Raw genomic sequence first — 23,612 nt, forward strand, 5'->3', positions numbered from 1 at the left:
TTTTCACTGAAAAAAAACTTCATTCAAGCCCAGTATGTATTGAAAATTTTGAACATTTGTAGGCTGTGAGGTGAACTAGAACGATTGTGAACTTTTGTCACCACGTTCAAAGGGAATCCATTAAGTGTTCACCACAATGACTTTAATTTTGACCTTTTTAGCGTTTGGCTGCGAATGCCGGTGAAACGCGAACCCAAGTTGTCAATTTTCCGGGGATAAAACAAAAGCAAGTCCTTAATCAGAATCTTCAGATCTGTTGTGAACTAACAATTTAATCGGCGATTTAACCCTCCACGTGTCAGTCAACTGAAATCTAAATTATTAAAAAAAATTAGAAGTAATAAAAATTACGACATATTGGCCCCTACTGTTAACTCACCTCCAGCTCCAACTTTAGTGAGTGGTCCAAAGTCGATAGTGACAGTGTGTTTGCAGATGGTGTCATTGTAGGGGGGTGAGAAAGAGATCTCGTGCTGGGGATACTCCGACCCATAGCAGCCCAGGAAAGATTGATCAAAGTAGAGAACACCTGCAAGAAAAACAACAACACGCCCTCAAAGTTTTTAGTCTTTTCCAGCGTTAAATATAGGAGATAAGAGTGGAAAAAACCGGAAGATTCATTTTAAGTTTGCCGTTATTCCACCTTGTTGTTCCACTTTTTCTCTTTTCTGTACTATATTTAGCAACACAGAAACGTTGAAATTTCCTGCAGGAGCAAATTTATTTTATATCATTCTCAATTAACCCTCAATTTGAGATAATGAGCTGAACTTATTTAAAAATTCAGAAACTCATACTTTAATTTAAGTTCCGACCGTCGGGTACAAAAAAATAACGACCGTTATTAATTGGAGGTATTTTCTTTTCCACCTGTTAGTTTGCTTAGGGATCTCTCCATATGAAATTAGGTCCGGCATTTTCGATCAATTAAAACTATTGATGGATAGGGGTCTGCACGGATTTTGTTGAATATACTGGTTTCTGGTAATAATCATATAGCCTGGAAACGTACCAATATTGCACATGCACAGCCTGTCTTGGTAGAGTGGCTTCACTCTGGCATGTAGTCTGAACAGACTGATGGAGGAGTAAGGGAATACGACTACCAGCTTCTGAGAGCCAGACCCACCGTTCACCCTCGGGAATGCCATCGGGGTATCCCACATGTCGAACAGGAACTCGTCCTCGTTCTAAATATACAAATCGAATCCAACTAAATTAAATTAAAATTCTCTGAGAACATTACGCCAATCTAAACGAATAACTGAGAAAAGAGCTATCAAGTTCAACTGGATTGCCTTAAGAGAGCCTCCAGTGCCTTGAAGTTTATATGACAAATAATGTTTTATTTGAGTTTTTGTTTATGAACCTGGATTTTTCTGTGACTCCATTCATTGTGACCTATTCTTAGAGACCAAGTACCACAAAACAATCTTTGTCGCTAGTAATTTAAGGTGGAACGGACCCATAGTGCCCAAGAAAAAGTCAATATTTTATTTTTTGTGGAGTTATTTTAACTTTTTTTTACTGAATCAGTAAGTACTTGGCGCAAATCGTAAATTGTCAATTTTCTTAACTTTCAAATCGGTTCTGAACTCCTTTCTAGCAGGGTTTTTCACCTCTATAATTCGTTCTGCTCATCAATACTCTCCTCCGCCAAAGATACTTGTGGCAGTGCTTAAATTCTGGGCTATTTGGGCGTTGTTTAGGATTGAAAAAATTAGTACCCATGCTCTAATGTGGATTTCTGTGTTTTGTCTCGAAATTTTGTCTTCTCTTTTCCATTAATTTATTCTCTGCTTTATTTGAGAAATATGAATGACGAAGCCCAAGAGGTTTTTCAATCCTTAGATCGTAGTTCTGATTTTCATATTTTTTTTCAATAATACTCATATTTTTGTCTTTTTGTCTTAAATCTTTGTTTTATTTTGTCTGAAATTGAAACAGTTTCTCTGTATTGCACGATAGCGCTATTACTTGCCAAATGACACCTTTTTAATTTTTTAATGCTTTTTTTTGTTTTTATTTGATTTTTGAATTTTCTGTATCTGTTCTTTAGTTTCCCATCCTCCAAAAAGCCCACAACATTAACCAGCAAAGAACAATTGTTGACAATTTGTCAAGACATTCTAACAAAATATAGCTTATTTGCACATAGTATTGTTGTATTTTGTCAAGTTTTTGCGAAGTTACCATCCGATCTGGCCAAAGGATGGTTTCTTAGTCACAACATTTTTTCCCCTCAATTTTGTTTTTCGTTGAATAAATGTTTTTCGAAATTGTTTCTTGAAATCATTTTGTTAAGATTATTTACCCAGCATTAAGTTTTTGTTTTAAAATTCAGCCCATTATTTAGTGTCCGGGGTCCAAACGGAGAGTCTCATAACAACCTTACAGATGACAACTTATTTAAAATATCCATTTCAGAATAAGGGTTCGGTAATCAACTTATCGGTAAAAAATTATCTACGTTGAGTTTGAAAAAAATTGCAAGCACTCAAAAGGACCGCAAGAGAACTTCCAGTGACTAGAAGTTTATATGATATTTAATATTTTACTTTAGTTTTTGTTTAGGAACTGGGACTTTTATATGAAACCATACATTTTGACATATTTTTAGAGATCAAGTACCACAAAATCTTTGCCATCAGTCGTCTAAGGTGGAATGTTAATAATTCATCGAACCAATGTTAATGATACATTTTTGGGGCGATATCATAACGTTTTTATTGAATAAGTATGTACTAGGCGACAAATCGTAAATTGTCACTTTTGTAAACTTTCCAATTAGTTCCGAACTCGCTACTAACAGGAGTTTTTACGTTTAAAATTCTTCTGCTCATCAATTTTCTCCTCCGCTAGAGGATAGTTGGGACCTGGCTTAATTTTTGGGCTATTTCGGCGTTGTTTTAGATTGCAAATATTAGTAACGAAGCTCTAATGTGCATTTCTTTGCAGCAGTTTTTGCTCAGCATTTCAACTTTTTTTCCATAATTTTTTCCGCTTTATTTGCGAGAGATACATGACGAAATCCAAGAAATGTTTCAATCCTTAGATTGTAGTTCTGTTTTCCACAGTTTTTCAAAGTTATTCATATTTTTTGTATTTTTATCAGATCATTCTTTCAATTTGTCTGAAGTTCTGCTCATCCGACGATTTTTGTTACATTTTTTGCCTTTTTTTGTTTTCATTTGGTTTTTGGCTTTTCTGTATCTGTTCATTAGGTTACCTTTCTCCAAAATGCTCACAAGATTAACGTCGAATCGGCAAAGAATATATTTTGAAACATATGTCAAATATAGCTTATTTACACACATTATTGTAATTTACCGGCAAGTTCTTGCAATTTTACCACCCGCGTCGAGACCGAATGGTGAACTTGTAAGAATTTGCAGGTTTCTCGCAAAAGATGGTTAACTTGTAAGAACTTGCAAGTCGAATGGTTGACTTGCAAAAACTTTTAAGTCGAATGCTTAATTTGTAAGAACTTGCAAGACGAATGGCTATCCTGTGAATTTCTTGCAAATTCGTTCCGGTCGAGCAAAACTCCTATTGGTTATTTCAATTTAACATTGAGTCCTTTACCGTAGAAAGCGGGTGTGAGTTGGTTGCTCTGTTTAGACAACATAATTTGACAAAGTGGTTACATTCTGAATTTTATCAATTCAAGAGAGATCCTTTTGCAATTCCATTAAAAATAGTACAGCTCAGTTAGCTTCTTCGCGATTGCTGTTTTAAAAAGTTCCCAAAATATTGAATTTGATTGATTTTTCAAATCCAAATGTCAGCATTTTCTCAAAATAAATTAAAGGCCCTTCATTTTTATATTCTTTTTTATAATTTCAAATCACACGTTTCCACATTCTACATTTTCCAAACATCCGTTTACATTCATGTCCTGCAGCGTTTTTTTACGGTTTAGTGCGTGTGTGTGTGTGTGCTTGGTGTGTGTGTGGTGGTGTGTGGTGTGTGGTGTGTGTGTGTGTGCGTGTGTGTGTGTGTGTTTGTATGTGTGTGTGTGTGTGTGTGCGTGTGTGTGTGTGTGTACGAATGGTTAACTTGTCAATAACTTGTAAGTCGAATGGTTAGCTTGTAAGAACTTGCAAGTTTTTGGAAGAAAAACTTGCAATGCGATGCATCGCCTTGTAAGAACTTGCAAGAAACTTGCAATTTCTTACAAGTTAACCATTCGGCCTGTACCCGGGCGTCCGATTTGGCCAACAGATTTTTAGTCTCATCCATTTAAGTTTTTGCCCTAAATTTGTTTTTTTAATAAGTAATTTTCGAAATTGTTTGTTGAGATACAATTTCGGCGGAACAAACAGTCGTTGCTTTTGGCTGAGTTTTGTCGCCTCATTGAAAATATCTGATCAACAAATACTCAACTAGGGCAAGGAATGAAAACAGGGGGTGTAGTTACCAGAGGGAGGAATTTGAGAGGTATACCAATCTGCGAGACCCATAGTTCTGTGCCCTCGTTGAACCGGATGGATGCTCCGAAGAAATAGCAACAGCCGGCTGTAAAGTTGTCGTGTTTGGCCACAGAGACTCTCACCTGCATTTGGAACATGATGGCATTTGGCTTCCAGTTCACTTGGCCCACTTCCACATTCATCGTATCCGTCTGTGGAATAAATCATGAACAACATTAAATACATTTCTAAATCCGGAATTAATCATCAAGTGAAAAAGTGACCTCAAGTTTTTTTGCTTTGTGGAATTTGAGTGAAGGTAAATAATTTCACACAAAAGAAGATTATTCATGTTGTTTTTATTGCATTTGATATCTCGATTTCAAGCCATTTACGCCAATATATATGAATTAGTAATTTTTTCGGTTCCTCTGATTTTGGATCCTTATTAGCAAATAATTACTCCAGAGAAAGACGTTCGAAACGCTGGCAAGAGTTGTGTCTCTATCTGTCTGGGTTCTGATTTACTCTGGAAAATAGGCAAGGATACCCGGGTCAATGATTCTTCAAAAAAATATGTACAAAAAATGTACAAAAAAATATGTACAAAAGAAACTGATTTTTCAAAAAAAACTGAGCGGTGGCTGACACTCGAACCCTGTTCTCCTGTATCGTAGCCATCACTTAATCCACTGGGCAAGCGCTTCCTGAAATTTTTTCCATTTAGCTTGGTTTTTTAGTATTTTAGTAAGAAATGTGCAAAATGCACTGAAAATTCAGCGCATTTGTTACAAAACGTTAATCGCTATTGTAAAAACAATATAAACGGTACAAAACTCAGGAGTCAGTGCCAAAAAGCGTTCAAATCCACTTAATTTGTTCCAAAAATGCGCTGCAATTTGAATGCAATTGTTACAAAGTTTCAGCGTTTTTGAGTGTTTTATTATGTAAGAATTTTGCGGTGAAAAATTTGGGAAAAAAGCGAATTTCAGCACATGTCAGCTCAATTCAGCGTATTCAACCGAGTTCTTACATAATTTTAGTGCATTCAGCGCATTTCTTACAAAAGAATGCGCTGAAACGGCGCTGACATCTGGACCCGGGTAATAGCTTATTATTTTTAACCAATTCTTTTACTAATCTCTGAAAATAGGACGTAATTTTTTCATCAAACTATGATAAAACAAAACTATGGTTGTCAAAATTCTCATTATTTTTGGCCGTTTCTAAATTTGCAGGCAAACAGTATACAAGTTGTTATTTTACAATCATATTAAAACGGAACAGTCGGAGGAACATTTTTTCTCGCTCAGGGGGAACATACTTTTTAGATCAAGGTGTTTGAAGCACGAAAATGCAAAAAACAGTTTATAAATTTTGTCTATAAAAACAATAAGATACACTTTTTTAAAGGAGAAGCTTCGTGTAGCAACATCAACTAATCTTAATTGAATGGACCCCAAAAATCTGTATCCACCATTATGTTATAAAAATTCCCCAAAATGTGTCAGATTTTCCGAAAGAAAAAAATGTACAGTTAGGAGGACCAAATGTTCGCAGTAAACTTGTAGAGTAGTGAACTCAAGAATCGGTAGCTGTAAGAATCCACTTAAGTTTTCTCGCATTTTCTTATCTTTCGTCAACATTGCTGCTAGGTGAACTTCATTCAACAGCCTCAACAACTCAACATTCAGGTAGAATCTTTAAAATAATTTAACAGTTGCTTCAAAAAAGGCACTTTTCAAACTCCAATTTAAAGGATAGGGGTGTTTGGTAGCCAAAATTTTTGATGAAACTGAAAACCAGCTGATATTTTCCTTGACTTTTACAAAAAATTACTGCTCAAGGCAGTACAGGTTGCCAAACTTGATAAAAAAGAATTCTTTGTATACAATTAATTGACTTAAAAATTATTAAGGCTTCAAAAATTGTTAATTTTTAATGTCAATTTCTGACTTTTTTTCATTTTTCTGTGTTTTAAAAAAACCATTTTTGAAAATTAGCTATTATTTATTATAGAGGACCGTTCTTGTGACGGGATCACTAATAGAAGCATCTATGTCCCGTTATTGCAAAGTAAATCCTCTAGGTTAGGGGATATTTTTATAAAACAGAAAATGTTTCTTCGAAAATTCGATTAGAAGGAAATCAAAACAGGAGTACTATAAAATTGTTGAAATCAGAATATTACGAGCCGCGAAATGAATATTGCTGCATAACAAGAAAACACGTTCTGAAAAAAGTTGAATTCTTAAATTTTTTTACTATTCACTAAATACAATGTAATTCAAATGTAGCTGAGTATATTGGAAATAGCCAAAGGTTGAATCACATCAAATAAAATCAGGATTATTTCATTAGATGTATGAACATACAAATCGACTGGGTACAAACAATGACTATAGTTTAATTCATGAGTCTTAATGGTCAATTGACCAATAACAGAGGCCAAATTTTGATGTAGAATATTTACAAATATGAACCAAAATTAGAGCACAATTTATAAAGTACCACAAAATGATTTGCTTAATTTATAATTGTGATGTTTTGGCTTTTTGTGGAATTCAAGCAAGAGAAAAAATTTGTGCTCCCAATTCCATGATTTGCAATAAGCTTCAATCCAATTAGTATGAGCATATAAGGTCTATTTTTGTCTCAGTTAATTTGTAATTTTTGTTCTTCAGCTACCAGCTAATCCCACTTTAAGGCAGATTGGGCCAAATTGTTGTACGCAAAGGATGCACTAATTCCAGACAGTGACTCAGTTATACCGAGAAACATTGATTGCAGTTTGTTCTTCAAGTTAACTGAATTTCTGTCACGGAACTTTTCTTTTTGCTGTCACTTATTATTATTTAGGCTTTGTGAATAATCCTTCTAATTTTTTTGAATAGGGAGAGTGGTTTAGCTCCCGAATAGCTATAGCTGCTAACTTAAGAGTAAATTGTAAAAACGATTTACTCTCATTTCTTAAATATTGTATGAGTTTTTAACTTGTGGCACTAAAGAGTGTCATCTCTTGTAATAATTGTTTATTATTTCGAGTTTTGTTTCATCGAACTTGATGTCATCCTGTTCTAAACATCTGTGAGAAGCGAAGAAATCTATGTGTGTAGAACACAGTAGAGATGCACGATTATAGAATTTTGAATAGAAATGCTTTCAGCCTATCCATCAAGTCAAGTCCTGTGGAAAATGAAATGGAAATGAGGGTGTTACAGTTTTATACTTTTTGTTTCAACAGCAATAGCTATATCTCCACCTCTAACTAGAGAGTGTTCCATGAAGTTGATATAAGCAAATGATTCAATAGCCAATACATGTCAAAGGTCAAAGTTCAAATTCAAAACATGTGGAAAAAATTGATGAATAAAAGCTTAATGGAAAAAAACGTTAACATTCAAATGATGAAAATGACCAATTGCTTATTATTGAGGTCTTCTCGCGCGATTATTTCAACTTTATGGACAGACTATAGCTCATAAAAACCATATTCAATTCGAAGGTACACACTAGCTATATAGCAATTTATAACTGTGTTCCGTTGAGTTCTGCGTAACCCAATTTTGCCAGCTTTACATCTATCTTGGATCATGGGCCTCATTTTCTCAATCTAGGCCGGAACCTAGCCCGGTCCAACAAATTATCCCAAATTTATCTAATAATATGCTGAATTTTTAATAAAGAAATAATTTATACTTACATATGGTTCGATGTCATCGAGGCTGAAAACTTCCCAATTACTGACAGGTGTAATACTGTAGATGTAAGGATCGCCACAGAAAACAAGAGAGCTGTAGTCATTCACGAAGCTGGTCAACTGGATAGAAACTGTGTCCAGAATTGCCACAACAGGCTCTATTGTCAACTGGAAGAACAACTGGTCCCCTATAGCATAGCCGTCCTCTGGAACCTCGTCTTCAATCGATCGAATTAGTTGAAAAGTGTTCTCGGATAGTCCGTAGTCCTCTTTTGAATAGTAGCACTCGCAGACATCAAACAACGAAACTAGCAATACAAGGAGCCCAGAAACAAATTGCATGGTGATTTAGTACAAGATTGAGTTTCGCTGCCGATAGAACTGTCGTTACAAAGATTTTTTCAAGTCAAAAATCCATTCGATCACCCTTCGACGACTTTTTCATACGTGGAATGAAATGAACTGAGAAAGATAGTTTAAAATCTTGCAACATAAACTAGGAAAAGTCGCTAGTAACAAAAGGTAGTACTTTGGTGGCAAAATCTCTTTATTTTCAACTTTGCTTGAAACGCTTTCTCCTAATCGCACGAGAAAATATGGTGAAACTTCAAGCAGATGATGCTCTTTCAAAATTCTATTTGTATTTATTTTGATTTCATAATTAATGACGCCGATATCTGGTGTGATTTTGACTTCAGACATATGCAGTATAAGTCATTTTGCCAATAATGGACTTCTTCTTCTTTTGTGATTTTGAACAGCTGTACAATTATTCAGTTGATACAGTTGCAGTTGCTCTGCGCGACAACAAAACATGGAGAGATGCACTTTTTCACACATGTGGAATGAATTCAAACATGCAGTTGTTATCATACAAATCATAATGTACAATTAAAAAGAAAAATTCAAATTCAGCACATGTTGAGACAAGAGGTCAAAGAGTATTTACAGGACATCGGAAGGAAGAACGATTGGAAAAGATTCATGAGAAAAACAGCAGCAAATCCTATGAAAGACTACAAAGAATTGAAAGAAAAAAACTTACAAATCCCTGGCCTGATTAATTGTGATAACAATTTCTAAAAATTTAAAGAAATATTATGTTTTATTTGCAGTTAAATCTCAATAAAAGAAAGTTACAAATAATTTTTTTGAAGATTTTTTTTAAAATGCAGAACTCGCCATTAATTTTAAAATTTTGTATGCTAGGTTTTTCTAAACCAAATTTTCTCTACCAAACGCTACTCATCATCCAACTCTTAGACTAGCAGAAATCTTGATTTTCATATATGAGACGAATAGAGGCAGAAAGGACAAAGGTAGTTCAAAAAATCTTAATTTATAATTACGGTTTTTTTTTCATGAAAGACCCCTACGGATGTTGGAAATACCCCCTAACAATCATCAGTTGGCAGATACATTATATGAATGACTTACGCTAATGTACAATTGATAGGGATTTTGTGCCACTATTCTATCGCTAATTTTCTTTAATATTTCAACGACAGCGGCGTAAAATAAATGGTAAAAAGGACGCCTAACATCAAAAAAGAGTTATCCTTTGCTCTGGACTTTGGTAGCGTTTATTGGATGGAACCAAGACGCCCTGGAAACGGGATTCCAATGGATGCCTGAGTTGCTTTATAAAACGCACAAATTTGTAGCAATTGACAGGAGAGAAAGCAGGAAACTGATAACTTTTGAGCGATCTAAAAGTAAAACAATTCAAGCAGAATTCAAGAACAAACGGTATAGCAAAAAGATCATATGATTTTTTGGATAGCAAAGAATGTCCCCTCATTTGCATATAAAGAAACTGATTGATCAAATAACAATTATAGAAAAGATATTATAGAAAAATTAGCCTTAAAAAATATTTTGCCCTAGAGCAACCTACGCAAAAAATTCTAGTGGTTTAAAACTCAAATCTTTAAAATGGTAAGGCAAATGCTATAAGAACTGTCACAGAACACAATACTGACTGAAAAATTTGCTATAATTGTGGTATACAGGGACCAGTGATACTTTTTTGACCCGTCAATTTGTTGCTAAATCCTATGTATAAGTATAGTTCATTTTTTTCCTCTAACCAAAATTTGTTTATGTCTGGCGTTTCCATTCATATAATGTTCATAACGTGAAACTTCTTCAAAGTTAATTTTGTAATTTTGTTCATACTTTGATTTATATTTTTAGTTGTTCAAGTTTTATTCATGTCAAGCGTCGGATCATTTTTCTGTTGAATAGTTATTCATTTCAATCAGAATTTCCGTAAAAGTCACTTGATTTCAATTCTTCCAAGTTCTGTTTTCTATTTGCCAGGCGAAAAGAATGAACAAAGAATTTTAACTAATAGCACCTGCGATTGATTATACGGATACATCTATTGATATCTGAATTATTTATTAGCCTGATTCACTCTGCGAAAGAGCACAGCAATAATTCATCCAGTACGCTCAAGTTCGTTGAGCCTGATTCGCTCCATGGTTCAGCGTACTCAAATCTTCCACTTGATTCGCGCCGCGATTCAGCATATTTTTTGTATAAGAAGCGTGTAAGACATGGCGCACTCAGCATGATTCCGGAAATCACCTTTTAGCAATCGACAATTTTGGAAAAGCGCCTGAACCGAACCACCACTAGGTTGAGAAAAGTGGTGCGTGCAAGAAAAATTTGCAATCTTAGCCAAAGAAGACATTCTTTTAGACGTCCTACTCAGACCAAAATCAGAGAAGGGAGCCCTACAAGCTGGACCACATTACGAATAATTGATTGACGACCCGATCGAGGTACCTGAAAGGGAGAGAAAAATCTAGAAATGCGCAGCTGAAACTATCGTGGGAATTATGATGCCAAAAAACATCTGATGCAGGAATACTATGTTGCGATAGAACATGGGATCATTGTGATCAAAAGTGCGTTTCCCTTTTGTATTTGAGAATTGAAACCGAGGGTAGAAGCATTTTAAACCGTAAAGGGCCACAAGCAGTTATAAACGATTTGACAACAACGAAAAGGAGACAGTGATTGAAGCCTCATTCTTCAGACCCCGCAACAGCTGTTTGGATAGGTATCTTTTGTCAGGAAACAAGAAAAAAAAAGCGTAGAAGAGCATTTTTAAAGCACACTTTTACAGCATATTTTTACAGAGCATTTTTAAGGAATTGGCTGAGAACATTGTTTTAAGATCTGCAAGGAAACAATGATACAAAACATATTCATCGCAAAAATATCAGACACTGGAATACGCTCCATTTACTCATGGGAACAACTAAATTAAACAAAACTCTCTAAACAACAAAAAAAAATAGGGAAATCGGCGTTCAGAATCAAATGAGATTAAACGCTCCAATCAACTAACAATAAACAGCGTTAAAAAAACAGTAGTTATCACATCGCGAAGCTTCATCAAACAAGCTTCAATTTTACAAAGCAAAATCAAACAAAACAATGTTGAAATTGTTGACCAGTGTGTTAACCAAATCATAAAAAAGCTGCATTGCTTTGCGGAAAAAGACCAAAAAATGCCAAACAATGAACCACTTCGCAGATTTGTGCCATAAACCTAAACAATGAATTAATAACAGAGAAGTACAAAACATTGAAAATGACACCAACATTGATTAAAAACAGTCAACAATGTAGAACATTACAATTTAAAAAAACGATTCAGATTACAGTTCATCAGATGGCAACTGCATAGCAATGAGCGTAGCAATTGGACCTACAAAAAAATCACACCGCAGTACATGAGAGTCAAAATCAGTAACAACCAGGATGATTAGACTGAGGAAATGTCTGCTCAATAGTAAAAAAGGTTTTGCACTATCGATCATAGATAATTATATGGAGGCGGAATGGGTAACGGCAAAAGAACCGTCAAAAAATTTATCAAATGAAACAGTAAAAATCCTCAGAACACCAATAGCACATGTCGAATTTAATAGTTGGAGCATTACAATTGCACACTATGTGAAGGTAGAGAATGGAGTACGACTAGATTGGACGAGATCTGTTCGAGACATTAGGAATATACATCAAACAACACCAAACTGAAGACAAATAGTTACCTGCGTTAACACACTAAATCCTCTTAACGAAGAGCTGAAGAAATCTTTTGACCAAACCGCAGAAATGTAATTACAATTTTAAAAATTTTACAATAAAATCACATCTCCAAAAAAATATTAAGTTCGTCAACAAAATGACAGAAGTTTTCCTATAAACATAAAAAATAAAATCAGAAAAGAGTTTGAAACTCTATTATAACAAGAACATATTAATAAAATTAATGCATACTCTGACAAAAATTCATCGATTGCCATCAGAGTAAAAAGGTCGGCTCATTTAAACTATCACTCGATTCGTAAGTTCTAACTAAATCAATACGATAAAAATACCAGATGCCCAAAGGAGAAAGTTTGATTCAAATAATTTTACAAACGTGGAACTAAACAACTCACTCTTTACAACAATATATTTGAGGTGCGTCTATAGGCAGCTCAGCAAACAACCAGACACAACACGGCACTGCAACTTTAACATTCTAAGAAAAAATTTAAAATTGCCACTTTAAAAAAATCAAAATGAATGGCTTGGACATAAACTTACAAACAAGGCGAAATTCACTTGGCTCAAGAACAAGTGTCATCCTAAAACCAAATCAACCCAATACTCTTAAAAAACTAAGATCAATTCTGGCTCAGTCCATCATCTTAACAAACTCTCACCAAAAACTCTTACCAAAAAATAGCCAAAATATGTCGCTCACCCAGACCACTCGGAAAAATTCCAATAGGCAGAGGAACAAAACTTCTTTTTCTGAAACGCAATTTGTCTACAGGCAATTATTGCCCTTCAACTTGGAAGTCGAACAATTTCCATGAACACGAATCGGCATATTCAATTACATTACACGCAAACCTTATCAAATAACGCCTAATATTATCCAGTCTGATGAGCAATTTCAAGTCACATAACTCGGCTTAATATAACGCGTTGCGCAACTTTTTCAGCTGCTTAAATCCGGTTTTGAACGAAACCAGCCGCATTGACACGCAAATCGTCAATCACTCAACACAATTGAACAAATTATCACTCAAACAGCGGGTTCCCAAAAAAATTCCCAAAAAATAGCGGATAAATTACCCAAATTTCTTAAACAAAATCTTTTTACGGATTTGAATGCCACAAATAAGTCTAGTATTCAAACAGAAATCTTTGAAAAAATCGCTAATCGTTTCAAAAACCTATTAGAAATGCCAAAATACATCAAACAGAACACCCCATTTAGAGTCCGATTTGACAAGGAAGACTAATCTAAAATAGCTCAAACAGATAATCCACATACCCCAACAGACGCTACCAATGCAACAAACACAGCCCCAATTACGTCAGCGGAGATATACACAGATGCAAATAATTTTGTTTTCAAGCTGAAACTTTATCAAGAGACGACTAGCCAGCCTAACAGCAAAGGACGCAATCGTCAGAGATAAAAAATTGCGTACTCACCAGTAACCAGGAGCGATGCGAAAAAATAGCCCCTACATTCACAACTTCTGGTGGGAGCTCCTTTTGAAGTTAGGTTGCCTCTGTATTGAAGACCGCATCGCATTTTTGCAAGCTATCAAAGATGCTTTCAACAACCTATTTCACAAAACTCACCCTTGGAAACTGAGGTTTGACAGATATGGCCATCCATATCGTGTGGCCATATATGAACTCTGATCTGCTCTTTCAACAAAATTTTATACTATTGAACACCGTAGTAAACTAAACGACTAAATAGATATTGGTTTTAGCAGCTCCATTCATAATGAAAAAACCAAAGAGTATACTTCTTAGTCTATAATAGACGTTTTATCTAAATTCCGCTCTACCGAAATATTTGAACACGCTAACGCTAATAGCATATAAAATTTGCTACAAAACTATCTTTTTACACGGTGCACCGCGCTGCATTTGCTTTGATCATGCTAGATGCCAAGTAGGCAATCAGATCAGCAATCTTTGTGAACAACATGATACTGACGTAATCGGGGCGCCAATGATTGAGCTATAAACTAATTTGAGTTCTTGATACAAACTGTCAAACGTAGATTTGGATGCATTAAAGAAGCAGCTCAACCCAATTTCAACATAAAAAGCACCATAAACTCTATAGTTTGTCAAATACGTATTTTTTAGCAAAAAACGTTAGAAACTTTTTATTTGATGCACGTTTCTAAGGACACCCGAAAACTCCACTGAGTGACATACGCACTGAACTTAACATGTCTAAACTTTCATAAGAAAAACTATTAACAATAGTTCAGACAAAAATAATGTGAACTGAACACAACTTATACCAGCAGAAAATTGGGACGAGCCTGCTAGAAGTGAAACAAAGATAGAAAAAAATAAAACAAAAGCCATCCAAGACTCAGAAAACAAACAGATTAACTATCAGAGTGAATCACGCCTTGTAAGCATAGAAAGACAAAACTGAATGGCCCCGTCGACCAAAGAATCCGTTCAACTGATGATGGCAAAAATCCCCGCCAACAAACGATCAAAAAAGAATTAAAGTGACTCTAAAAATTGCTTAAAACACGGTCGGTGGTAGTCAAAGAAGACGTTTTCATCTTTGTAATCAAAGAAACAGGAAAGATGGCGGTGACGGTCACAAAATCAGATATGGCGAAATTCGGTTCAAAGACCGAAAAAACTACACCACTGAAATTTTAGGCGGATTGCACACCAAAACTGGCAGGATAACTGGGGACAAAATCTCAAAACCTGCCTCCTATAAAAGACAATATCTAGAAGGGGAAAGAAGAATAGGCCGCAAAGAAGAACAAAAGGTAGAGCAGGAAGACTCATATGATTTTTTGGATAGCAAAGAATGTCTCCTCATTTGCATATAAAAAAAATTGATTGATCAAAGAACCATAATAGAAAAGATATTACAGAAAAATTAGCCTTAAAATAACATTTGCCCTAGAGCAACCTACGCAAAAATTGCTAGCGGTTTAAAACTCAAATTTTAAAAGTGGTATGACGAAAACCAAAATAATTGTCAGAGAACCCAATACTAACTAAAAAATTTGCTATAATTGTGGTATAAAGGGACCAGTGATATTTTTTTGACCCGTCAATTGGTTGCTAAATGCCATGTGCAAATATAGTTCATTTTGTCCTCTAACTAAAATTTGTTTATATCTGGCGTTTCCATTCATATAATGTTCATATCTCCGATGTTAAGTTTGTTCATACTGAACAATGTTGATGTTGATGTATATTTTCAGTTGTTCAATTTTTGTTCATGGCAAGTGTCTGATGTTTTTTCTGTTGAATAGTTATTCTTTTTAATCGGAATTTCGGTAGTAATCACTTGATTTCACTTCTTCCAAGTTTTGTTTTCTAATCGCTAGGCGAAAAGAATGAACAAAGAAACTTACCTAATAGCAGCGCGATTGATTATACGGATACCGCTATTGATATCTGAACTAACTATAAGCCTAATTCACCCCCGCGAAACAGCACAGCGATAATTCATCCAGTAATCTCAAATTCGTTAACCTCGATTCGCGAATACCCAACAGAACTTTTTTTAAGCGAGTCTATCAAAACACAGTTAAAAAAAGTGTTGCTATGATACAGAGAAGAGTAAGTTGAGAGCAATTTTATTTTCAGTTAATGACACTTTTCCTTTTATTTCATCATTTCATTCAGCTATTGTTTTTAACTTTTGGCCAAAATTGATAACCTTAACGAGCTCGTTTGTTTACGTACCATTTCACCGCTAACAGTTTTTAATACTGTTTGCTTTTTCACTGGAAATTCCTTTTTGTCAAAAGCACTCAAACACATGGCTGTTGCAATGTTTAGATTTTACCGAACAACTAGATAACTGAAAAACAAAACTCAATTCCAAAAGCCTGAAAACAGACACAGTACGGGCAAATCTTCTACTTGCCCTTGTATTCAGTGAAACGTTCTGTGGACGGCTCTTCATTGCCATGGGAAATTTCAAACAAAGATAGCACTATTTTCCTTTGAAACTCATTGACTCTATCGCCTTTGTTCTAATTGATTCTTATTTGGCTTGAAAAAAATCAAGGTTTTGCCAATTGTTTGCTGAGCGCCATTTGTATGTTTGTTTTGAATAGAACGATTGAACGAAACCACCAAGTTGATCTGAAATTTGTTTTTCTCAGAAAACTTGAATTATATAAAGGAGACCAAAAAGTACATCGCCCTTAGTGCTGGATTAAAATTCCAAGAGTCAATAGAATCACAACAAATGACCCTTGGGACATGAAACGGGGAAAATGAAAAAATAAAATAGATTATTGAAATGAGAGGCGTTATCTTACTGAATCACAATTATGCTTTCAAGTCATTAAAAAAGAAACAAATTATTCTCAAAAAGTGCAGAGAATTGTATTGATATATCTGACTTGGAAACTTAGAACAAGTTTGATGACAATTTGTTTTAAAAATGAAATTACCCCGACAACTCAGAGAATGGAAGTTATCAAAGCTGTTCAATTTGTACGGAATCACGATGCAATAATAAAAGTCTCCAACAATCTGTATTTTCCATATGCAGTAATTTCTGCGAAGAAGTTTTGGCTGTTGTGATATTACTTGTTATTAATAAAAAGAAGGTTTTGCTTGCTTGTTCTTGAAATACCAAATTTACAACCAATTTTGAACATTAAAGACATAAAACATTGGATGCAATTTTTTTGTACAGGTGCATTTTAGTCAAATATTCTCATAGCGGACTTGTTCTCAATCTGAGTCTCATAATTATTACTGCAATGAAGCATATTCATCAGTGTTTTTTGGCTAAATTTGCTTGCAATTTAGTAAAGCCTTCATACAGTCTAAAGAATAAACCATCCCAATTGATTCCTGCAAAAAGTCTCCAAAACATTTTATTAGAAGAAAGGAAAACAGCAGGCCAGTAGCAGTAATAATGATTTCTAGCGAAGAGAAAATTTTTTAAATTTGGTTAGATGAATAAAAAATTCCATTGATGAAATGAATATCTAGTCAAGAAAGTCATTTCTTCAAAGGCATTTTTGACTTCTTTTAACCAAGTTTTAGATCTTTTTTCAAATTATTTGAAATCATTATCGCTGCTACAGGTTAGTTTTGTTCATTAGTCCTAGCAATACGCGTTTATTGAGACGTTTCTGAGCTAACAATTGGCAGATTTCGGCCTTAGTTTATAATGTTTTACTAATCTTCAAACAAATTGGGACCAAAATACGACAAAATTATATTCTTTTCAGAAAGGCTAAAAATTGAAAATCTCCAAATACAATTAGTCAAATAAGGAAAAATAGAACTGGTGTCGTGGTTGAATTTATTACACGAGGAATTTTTTTTATTTTAACCGTTTGAACGATATCAACATGAAAAAAAATGAATTTTCTAACAAAAGTTGATTCTATCCTGAAACTCCAGCTTGTTCAATTCAATGCGAAAGTACATTTTGGATTCTGATTAAGATATACGCCCCAAGAAAGTACCCAATAATCGTAACTAAATCAAGCAAAATTAGGTGAAAGGTGGGGAACACTAGCAAATTCATCCACCATTTTTAAACAATAAATGTCAAATTTATCAAAAAGTATACAACAACAATTTATCTAAACGTAGAAAAGGTTAAATTAATTTGCGACAAAGCGGCAAGTGTAATAAGGTTGGAGAAAACTTCACAAAATTTGTTGGAGCAAAAATGCTATAAATTTGATATTACCTTAAGTGATTGGTAACGATGCTGAAACCGACGACCATTACCCTTGATGGAATACACTTTACATTTTACTTTTGTAATTACTTTTTTATTTTTTATTTGTTATTTTTTGATAGCAGTCGAAATATCGGAAATCTAAAAAAACTGAAAACCGGAGTCAAAACCGCAGGTGAAAAATCTCTAGAACGTTTCTAGCGTTAAAAAAATTAAATTAAGCAAAATATACAAAACCAGACCAAAATTCCAAGTTTATCGAATTCCAAGAACAGATCTTAAAAAAGAGGACACTTAATTAAAGTGCAGATTCTATTAAATTTAAAATGAATTAGGAACTTAATGGGAGACAAGTGGTTAAATGACGGTGCTAAAAACACACAAAAATTGTAGTGATCGGTCCATGAATAATTTTGAACAAAAAACAAAAACAGTATTAAATGATTTATTTCAAAAATAAATTCTCATTTTCTTCTCCTTTTGTATCTAAATTGTTTGAATTTTCATGGTGAAAAATTGCCTAATAAACCACCATTACTTTTATTCCTTTTTTCATAGCCAAATCAACTATGTATAGAGTGCCTGACGTTTCTAGTTTTAGTTTTTATAGTCCAATTTGAGCTGGCCTCTTATTGTTTGTGATGTTTTGCAAAATTTTTCACACAATTAACAATTTGTTGACAGTTTTTTGAAGAAATAATTTTGATCGAATGTGCTAAAATTGAGCTGAACAATTGCATCAAGTTTTTCTCAAAATTATCTATATTTTTTGAGATCTAGATACAATAATGTTAAAAAAGAGAGCTTTATTGTGGCCCTACGATGTTCTTCAAAATTTTGTAGTTACATTACTGATCGGAAAAAGATTTTGTTAGAGAACATTTAATTCAACACTAGGCTAAAGTGAGATGAAATGAGGCCAAAAAGTTGCTGGGTTCCGCAATTTTTGATGTACTTGAAATCTTGAGACAGTCTGCATCAATAATGTAATGGTTGGTCTGTGATCAAGAGTCGTAATTTAATTTAAATAAAAAAACTAATTTCTGTCAATTCTGTTTAAAGGATCAATCAATCTGAAAACAAATTTTGTTCAAAAAAGCAAAAGTTTTTTCAATTATTTTCTTGAATTGAACTTTTGGACTTAAAGAGAGTTTCAATACGATACGGCATATATTAGTCCGTAAAACCCTCAAAAAATAGGAAAGTGTCTGAACAAATAAATGTGGGTCTTGCATAAGGTTCTCTGGCAATTTGTTTCAGAAATATGGAAACATTTTTTGCTGACCTTACAAAGCTGATCTTTATTGGCAAATAATTTTCATTGCTCTGTACGAGACATCAGTGCTTTTATAATATAATTCAAAGACTACACGAGTCAAATTTTCAAGTCGGAATTAAAAAAGTTCAGGAATAATCATAAAATTTGAATGAAATTAGTTCAAAAAATCGGTTTTTCACGTAATTTAAGATATGATTCCATTATAGAATTAGTTGTTGCATTTTTTACCATAAAGTCAAAATCCAATTGGCTCAATTTTTGCTGTAAGAATGTGTTTTTTTTTCAAAATTTGCTCCCTGAATTCCAGCTGAGTTTCAATTTTTCAACTACTACGACTTAAAATGTAGCGATGAGGTTAAAACCCTAATTTTAAGATTAAATTAAGATGCGCATTGTCAATATGTCTTTTATTGCACTCAAAAATATCTGCTCAATTGCAATAGTATAATGTGGTAATGAAGTTTATCATGAGTAATTACCAATTTTTACAATGAAAAACTTTCATTAGTCCCTCGTAATAGGCACATGTCAGCAGCTGAGTTTTGTAGAGTTGGACTTGTAGTGCAGACATATTGATGATCAATTATGTTTTTCTGTAGTTTTGGTTTTTGCATTCCAGAGGATTGTGTTGATGGGAAGCCTTTTTTAAAAATGTGTTTACACGTTTTGGGGTTTTTCAAGTCAATGAAAAGTCAAATTAGATAGGTGATTTCAATCAAGCTCCATTAGTAAAATAAGTGTTTGACCCGTTTCCGTTTGTTCCCCTAGCGTAATGGCTCCATTTTATATGAACCCCAAGACGCACGTGCCATATTTTTAAATAATGATTTATTATTTAATTGCACGTGCTCTGTAACTGAGGGTGCCTAGCTTACTGTGGGCCCAATCTAAATAGTTTCAATTTCTTTTGTTTTTCGTCACATCTGCCATTGTCATGAATAACATGTCTCATTGGTTGCTAAGGATGCTTAAATTGAATTGAATTGAAGATTTGAGTCAATAAATATCAAATGCTGATTTTTTTCTGGCATATTTTTGTTGTTTTTTGTTAAAATCTTATAGCTGCTTGGTCTCAAAAATAGTGGCTTTCATTACCGTTCTATAGTGCCGTAGTTTTGCTCTGTTCAACGGCTTCGGTTTTTAGCTTACGTTCATCTTGACTTAGATGCCGTTTTCGAAATGTTCAATTGAGTTTGTGAATCTTGCCTTCATATATAGTTCTATTGTCCCTTACTTTGTCCTTTCCTTTGTTCAAATATATTTTGTGACATCTAAATGGTATGTTGCGGTTAAGGATTTTGACACCATCGACTTTCAAAAGTTCTGGTTTTTGACCAAATTCTTTTTTTTTCTATGTCTATCTTTGATTCCAATAAGTTTGTTGTGTTGTGTACGCATTTTAAGTATGCATAGCATGATTTCAAAATTTTTTATATTTATTTACAATTCTTGAAACACTAGATGCTGGAGATCAAAAGTTTTTAATTTATTCTTAGATTTATGTTTTTGCACATATAGTGCCATGTGCTCTGTTGGCAGGCTTAATTTGATGTTGCTGTGTGAGGTCATTAAACAATTCAGTTCTTTGGATTGTAGTTCACCACTGCTCCTGCTATGTTCTTTCTTGTTCACAAGTCATAGTCTCGTTTGATTGTTTAACTTTAAATTTTCGCACTATTTTATGAGGCATCATTTCCGTATGAAATAATTTAATCACTCTGCTAGCACAATTCTCTAGTCAATGCGACTTAAATACATGAGGTTTTATATACTTTTTCAAAAACTGTTGCAATATATGTGACCTCAATGATAATGATTAATCTATAATTGATAAAAACTAGTAAATTCATTTCTTGGTCCGTAGATTTTCAAATCAGTGTTTCTTAACCAAAAAATTTTTTATGGGTTTGATGGATTTCGTTATTCTATTTTTTAAAAATTTTTTTAAGAAATCAATGTTTAACTCGGCATTGGAGTTTGGATGTAACTACACTGTAACAATTCTGTTTACTAAATTGTCAGCAACATCCACTCCACATTTGTGTTATTTTTTCTTTGCCAAAGAAGTTTAACATCTCAAAAAAATTGGTTTATATGGAAAAGTCTGTTGTTCAATTGAACGAATTTTCTTTTGAGAGACATGTTCCCGGAAAAATGTAGAATGATTTCATTTAACAAAAAACTAAATAAAGGAGAAAAGTTTTAGCAGTTTTCTTTCCTTTCACTCTCTATCTCTCTTTCTCTCTCTCTCTCTCTCTCTCTCTCTCTCTTCTTTTCTTAATACTACTGACGCTAATTATAGAAGTGTCTCAATTGGCCACTGATTTACAAAATTCGCTCACTCAGATTGCCAGCCTTTTGCTGTTGTGTATTATTTTCTCTAAATCACGGAAGACATGAAGTAAAGTAGGAACTTGTTTTCTCATCTTTATTATATTTTTGCTTTAATTGTACAAATCATTCCATTACAAATTTTAAATTATTAAAAATTATTTTGCTTAAAGGTTATTTCAATTTTCAGCTCATTATGGCGGTCAATATTACCTTAAAAAATTAATTACACCAGTTCCACATGCTTGATCGAGCTCATTTTTGCTTACGTTCAATCAAAATGCTGATTACCGATGCTGTAAAAACTCTAAATCTTTTAAAATATTTTTTCATGTAAAGAGTCAAGCCAATTCGTTGTTTGTTTAATAATTGATATTTTATTTATAACTTTGATTTGGATGGTACCTCAGAATGAAAATCCACGTTCTGCTAGACTAATGCTTATCAAAGGTGAACAAATGTTGTTCGTTCTCTTAGACCCAAATATCAAACTTATCAACATTACTTTCAAATTAGGTCGTTTTCTAATAAAAACTTAAAATATGCAACCTTTTTATAATTAAACACGATATTCAAAATAAGATATGGAGGTCAAACTAAAACTTGCTCTAAAAATTCACCTTCAAAAACTAACATATGAGTCTTCTTTAAGAAATCAGTTTGGCCAAATTTACAAAGTTTATGCAAATAAAATTTAATTACAAAACACAGACAAACAAAATGTAAATCTTAAAAAAGACGCAAAATTACAATATTGATGCTTTTAGAAAGAAAGCATAAATCTAAAAAAATTATTTGAACATGCCGAATATTACTGAAATAGCTTCTGAAAAGTATATTTTTAAAATAATGAAAATTTTTATGCCCAAATAAATTAATAGTGATTTTTGGGGCTTGAAAAAATTTATACGTTTTTCAGACTTTTTTCAACGTATGTAAAAACCCTAAACTCCTTGTAAACCTGATATATTGATTCCTAGTAACGAAATTCGATTCTTATTTGTTGAATATCATTTCCTAGAAACCAGACTACGATCATGAATGTAAACAAAAAGAACTTGATAACGTTCCAATTGTTAAGGTCCAATGAATGGAGTTGGGAAAATCATCATCATCATCAAAAAAGCGTAAACCTTTTTATTCTTTTCTGTAATTGTAGTTTAACATACATATTTTCATTAATCTCATTAGTCTTATAACGTCAATACCATACACATACAATTGTTATAGCAATCGTGAAGTCATATGCAATTCTTTATAGATTAACTCTGCTGTGTGTTTCTGTGCCCTCGCTTACCTGAATTGATTCGCTTACCTGAATTGATTCGCTTACCTGAATTGATTCGCTTACCTGAATTGAGTAGCACGAGAGTTGATTCAACTAGTGTAGATTATCTCATGACAACTTTTCGACGGGCTTGCAAAAAATCTTGCTTTCCGTGTATAAAAACAACATATAATTCTTTGTTGTAATAGAGAGACAATTTGTATGACTTTTTTTAGCCGAACAAAGACTATTCAAGTTATTCCTATAAGACCACATTTGGTTTTAGTTCCCATTTTCGGTTCTTATTTTGCATTAAGATTATTTTTGGTTCTTAGTTAGCATTGAAGTATGTTCTCAAAAGATTATATATACGGCGATCTACTCGTTGCATGATCGTCCAAAGAAATTTTGTATGTCTTATTTGGACCGATATATGTTCATTGTCTGATTGTCAGGAAGGTGTACCCCTTGATAAAATTGTTACCATTTTTTCTCATGAAAGTCGGCTTGACCCGGTTACAATGACCTATTGGCCAACCAAAGTTTAATTCTTTTCCAATTTCTTCGTTTACTCTATATGCACAAATTGTGCTGTGCAGAGGATTTTTTTGGTAATAGCTTTTGGAAGTTTTCAATTAGATAAAATCGCTGCTGATTTTAATTCTTTTCAGGTTATCAAAGTTTTCTATACCCGCTGAAAAAAGTGATGCTTCACTTTCACTTAGCGACAGCTCCAGGTTGAAGCTATAGTGATACCTCTTGAAAGTTTCAGACGGAATAGGTAACCATAGTAACAAAAACGTGGCTTTTATGTATTGATAATTGTTAATTTCAAAACAGGGGAGAATTTTGTATCAAACCGAATATGAACCAGA

The 23,612-nt window shown here is 33.7% G+C and overlaps 2 protein-coding genes across 2 annotated transcripts in view; one reads left to right on the top strand and one right to left on the bottom strand.

Moving 5' to 3' along the window:
- Window positions 1-8,755, bottom strand: part of LOC142334652 (uncharacterized) — a 153,182-nt gene extending 144,427 nt beyond the window's left edge. Inside the window, exons 1-4 of the mRNA XM_075382861.1 lie at window positions 8,116-8,755; window positions 4,421-4,624; window positions 1,013-1,190; window positions 380-529 (exon numbers count right to left, since the gene is read on the bottom strand). Of these exons, the coding sequence (XP_075238976.1) occupies window positions 380-529; window positions 1,013-1,190; window positions 4,421-4,624; window positions 8,116-8,454 (871 nt within the window). The 5' untranslated portion in view covers window positions 8,455-8,755. The remainder of the gene's footprint in view (window positions 1-379; window positions 530-1,012; window positions 1,191-4,420; window positions 4,625-8,115) is intronic.
- The window catches only part of LOC142334654 (heterogeneous nuclear ribonucleoprotein K-like), a 335,604-nt gene that overhangs the window by 118,873 nt on the left and 193,119 nt on the right, over window positions 1-23,612 (top strand). The gene's annotated exons all lie outside the window — the stretch shown is intronic.

This window comes from Convolutriloba macropyga, chromosome 2 (assembly GCF_964194025.1).
Source record: "Convolutriloba macropyga chromosome 2, txConMacr16.3, whole genome shotgun sequence".
Lineage (NCBI taxonomy): Eukaryota > Metazoa > Xenacoelomorpha > Acoela > Convolutidae > Convolutriloba > Convolutriloba macropyga.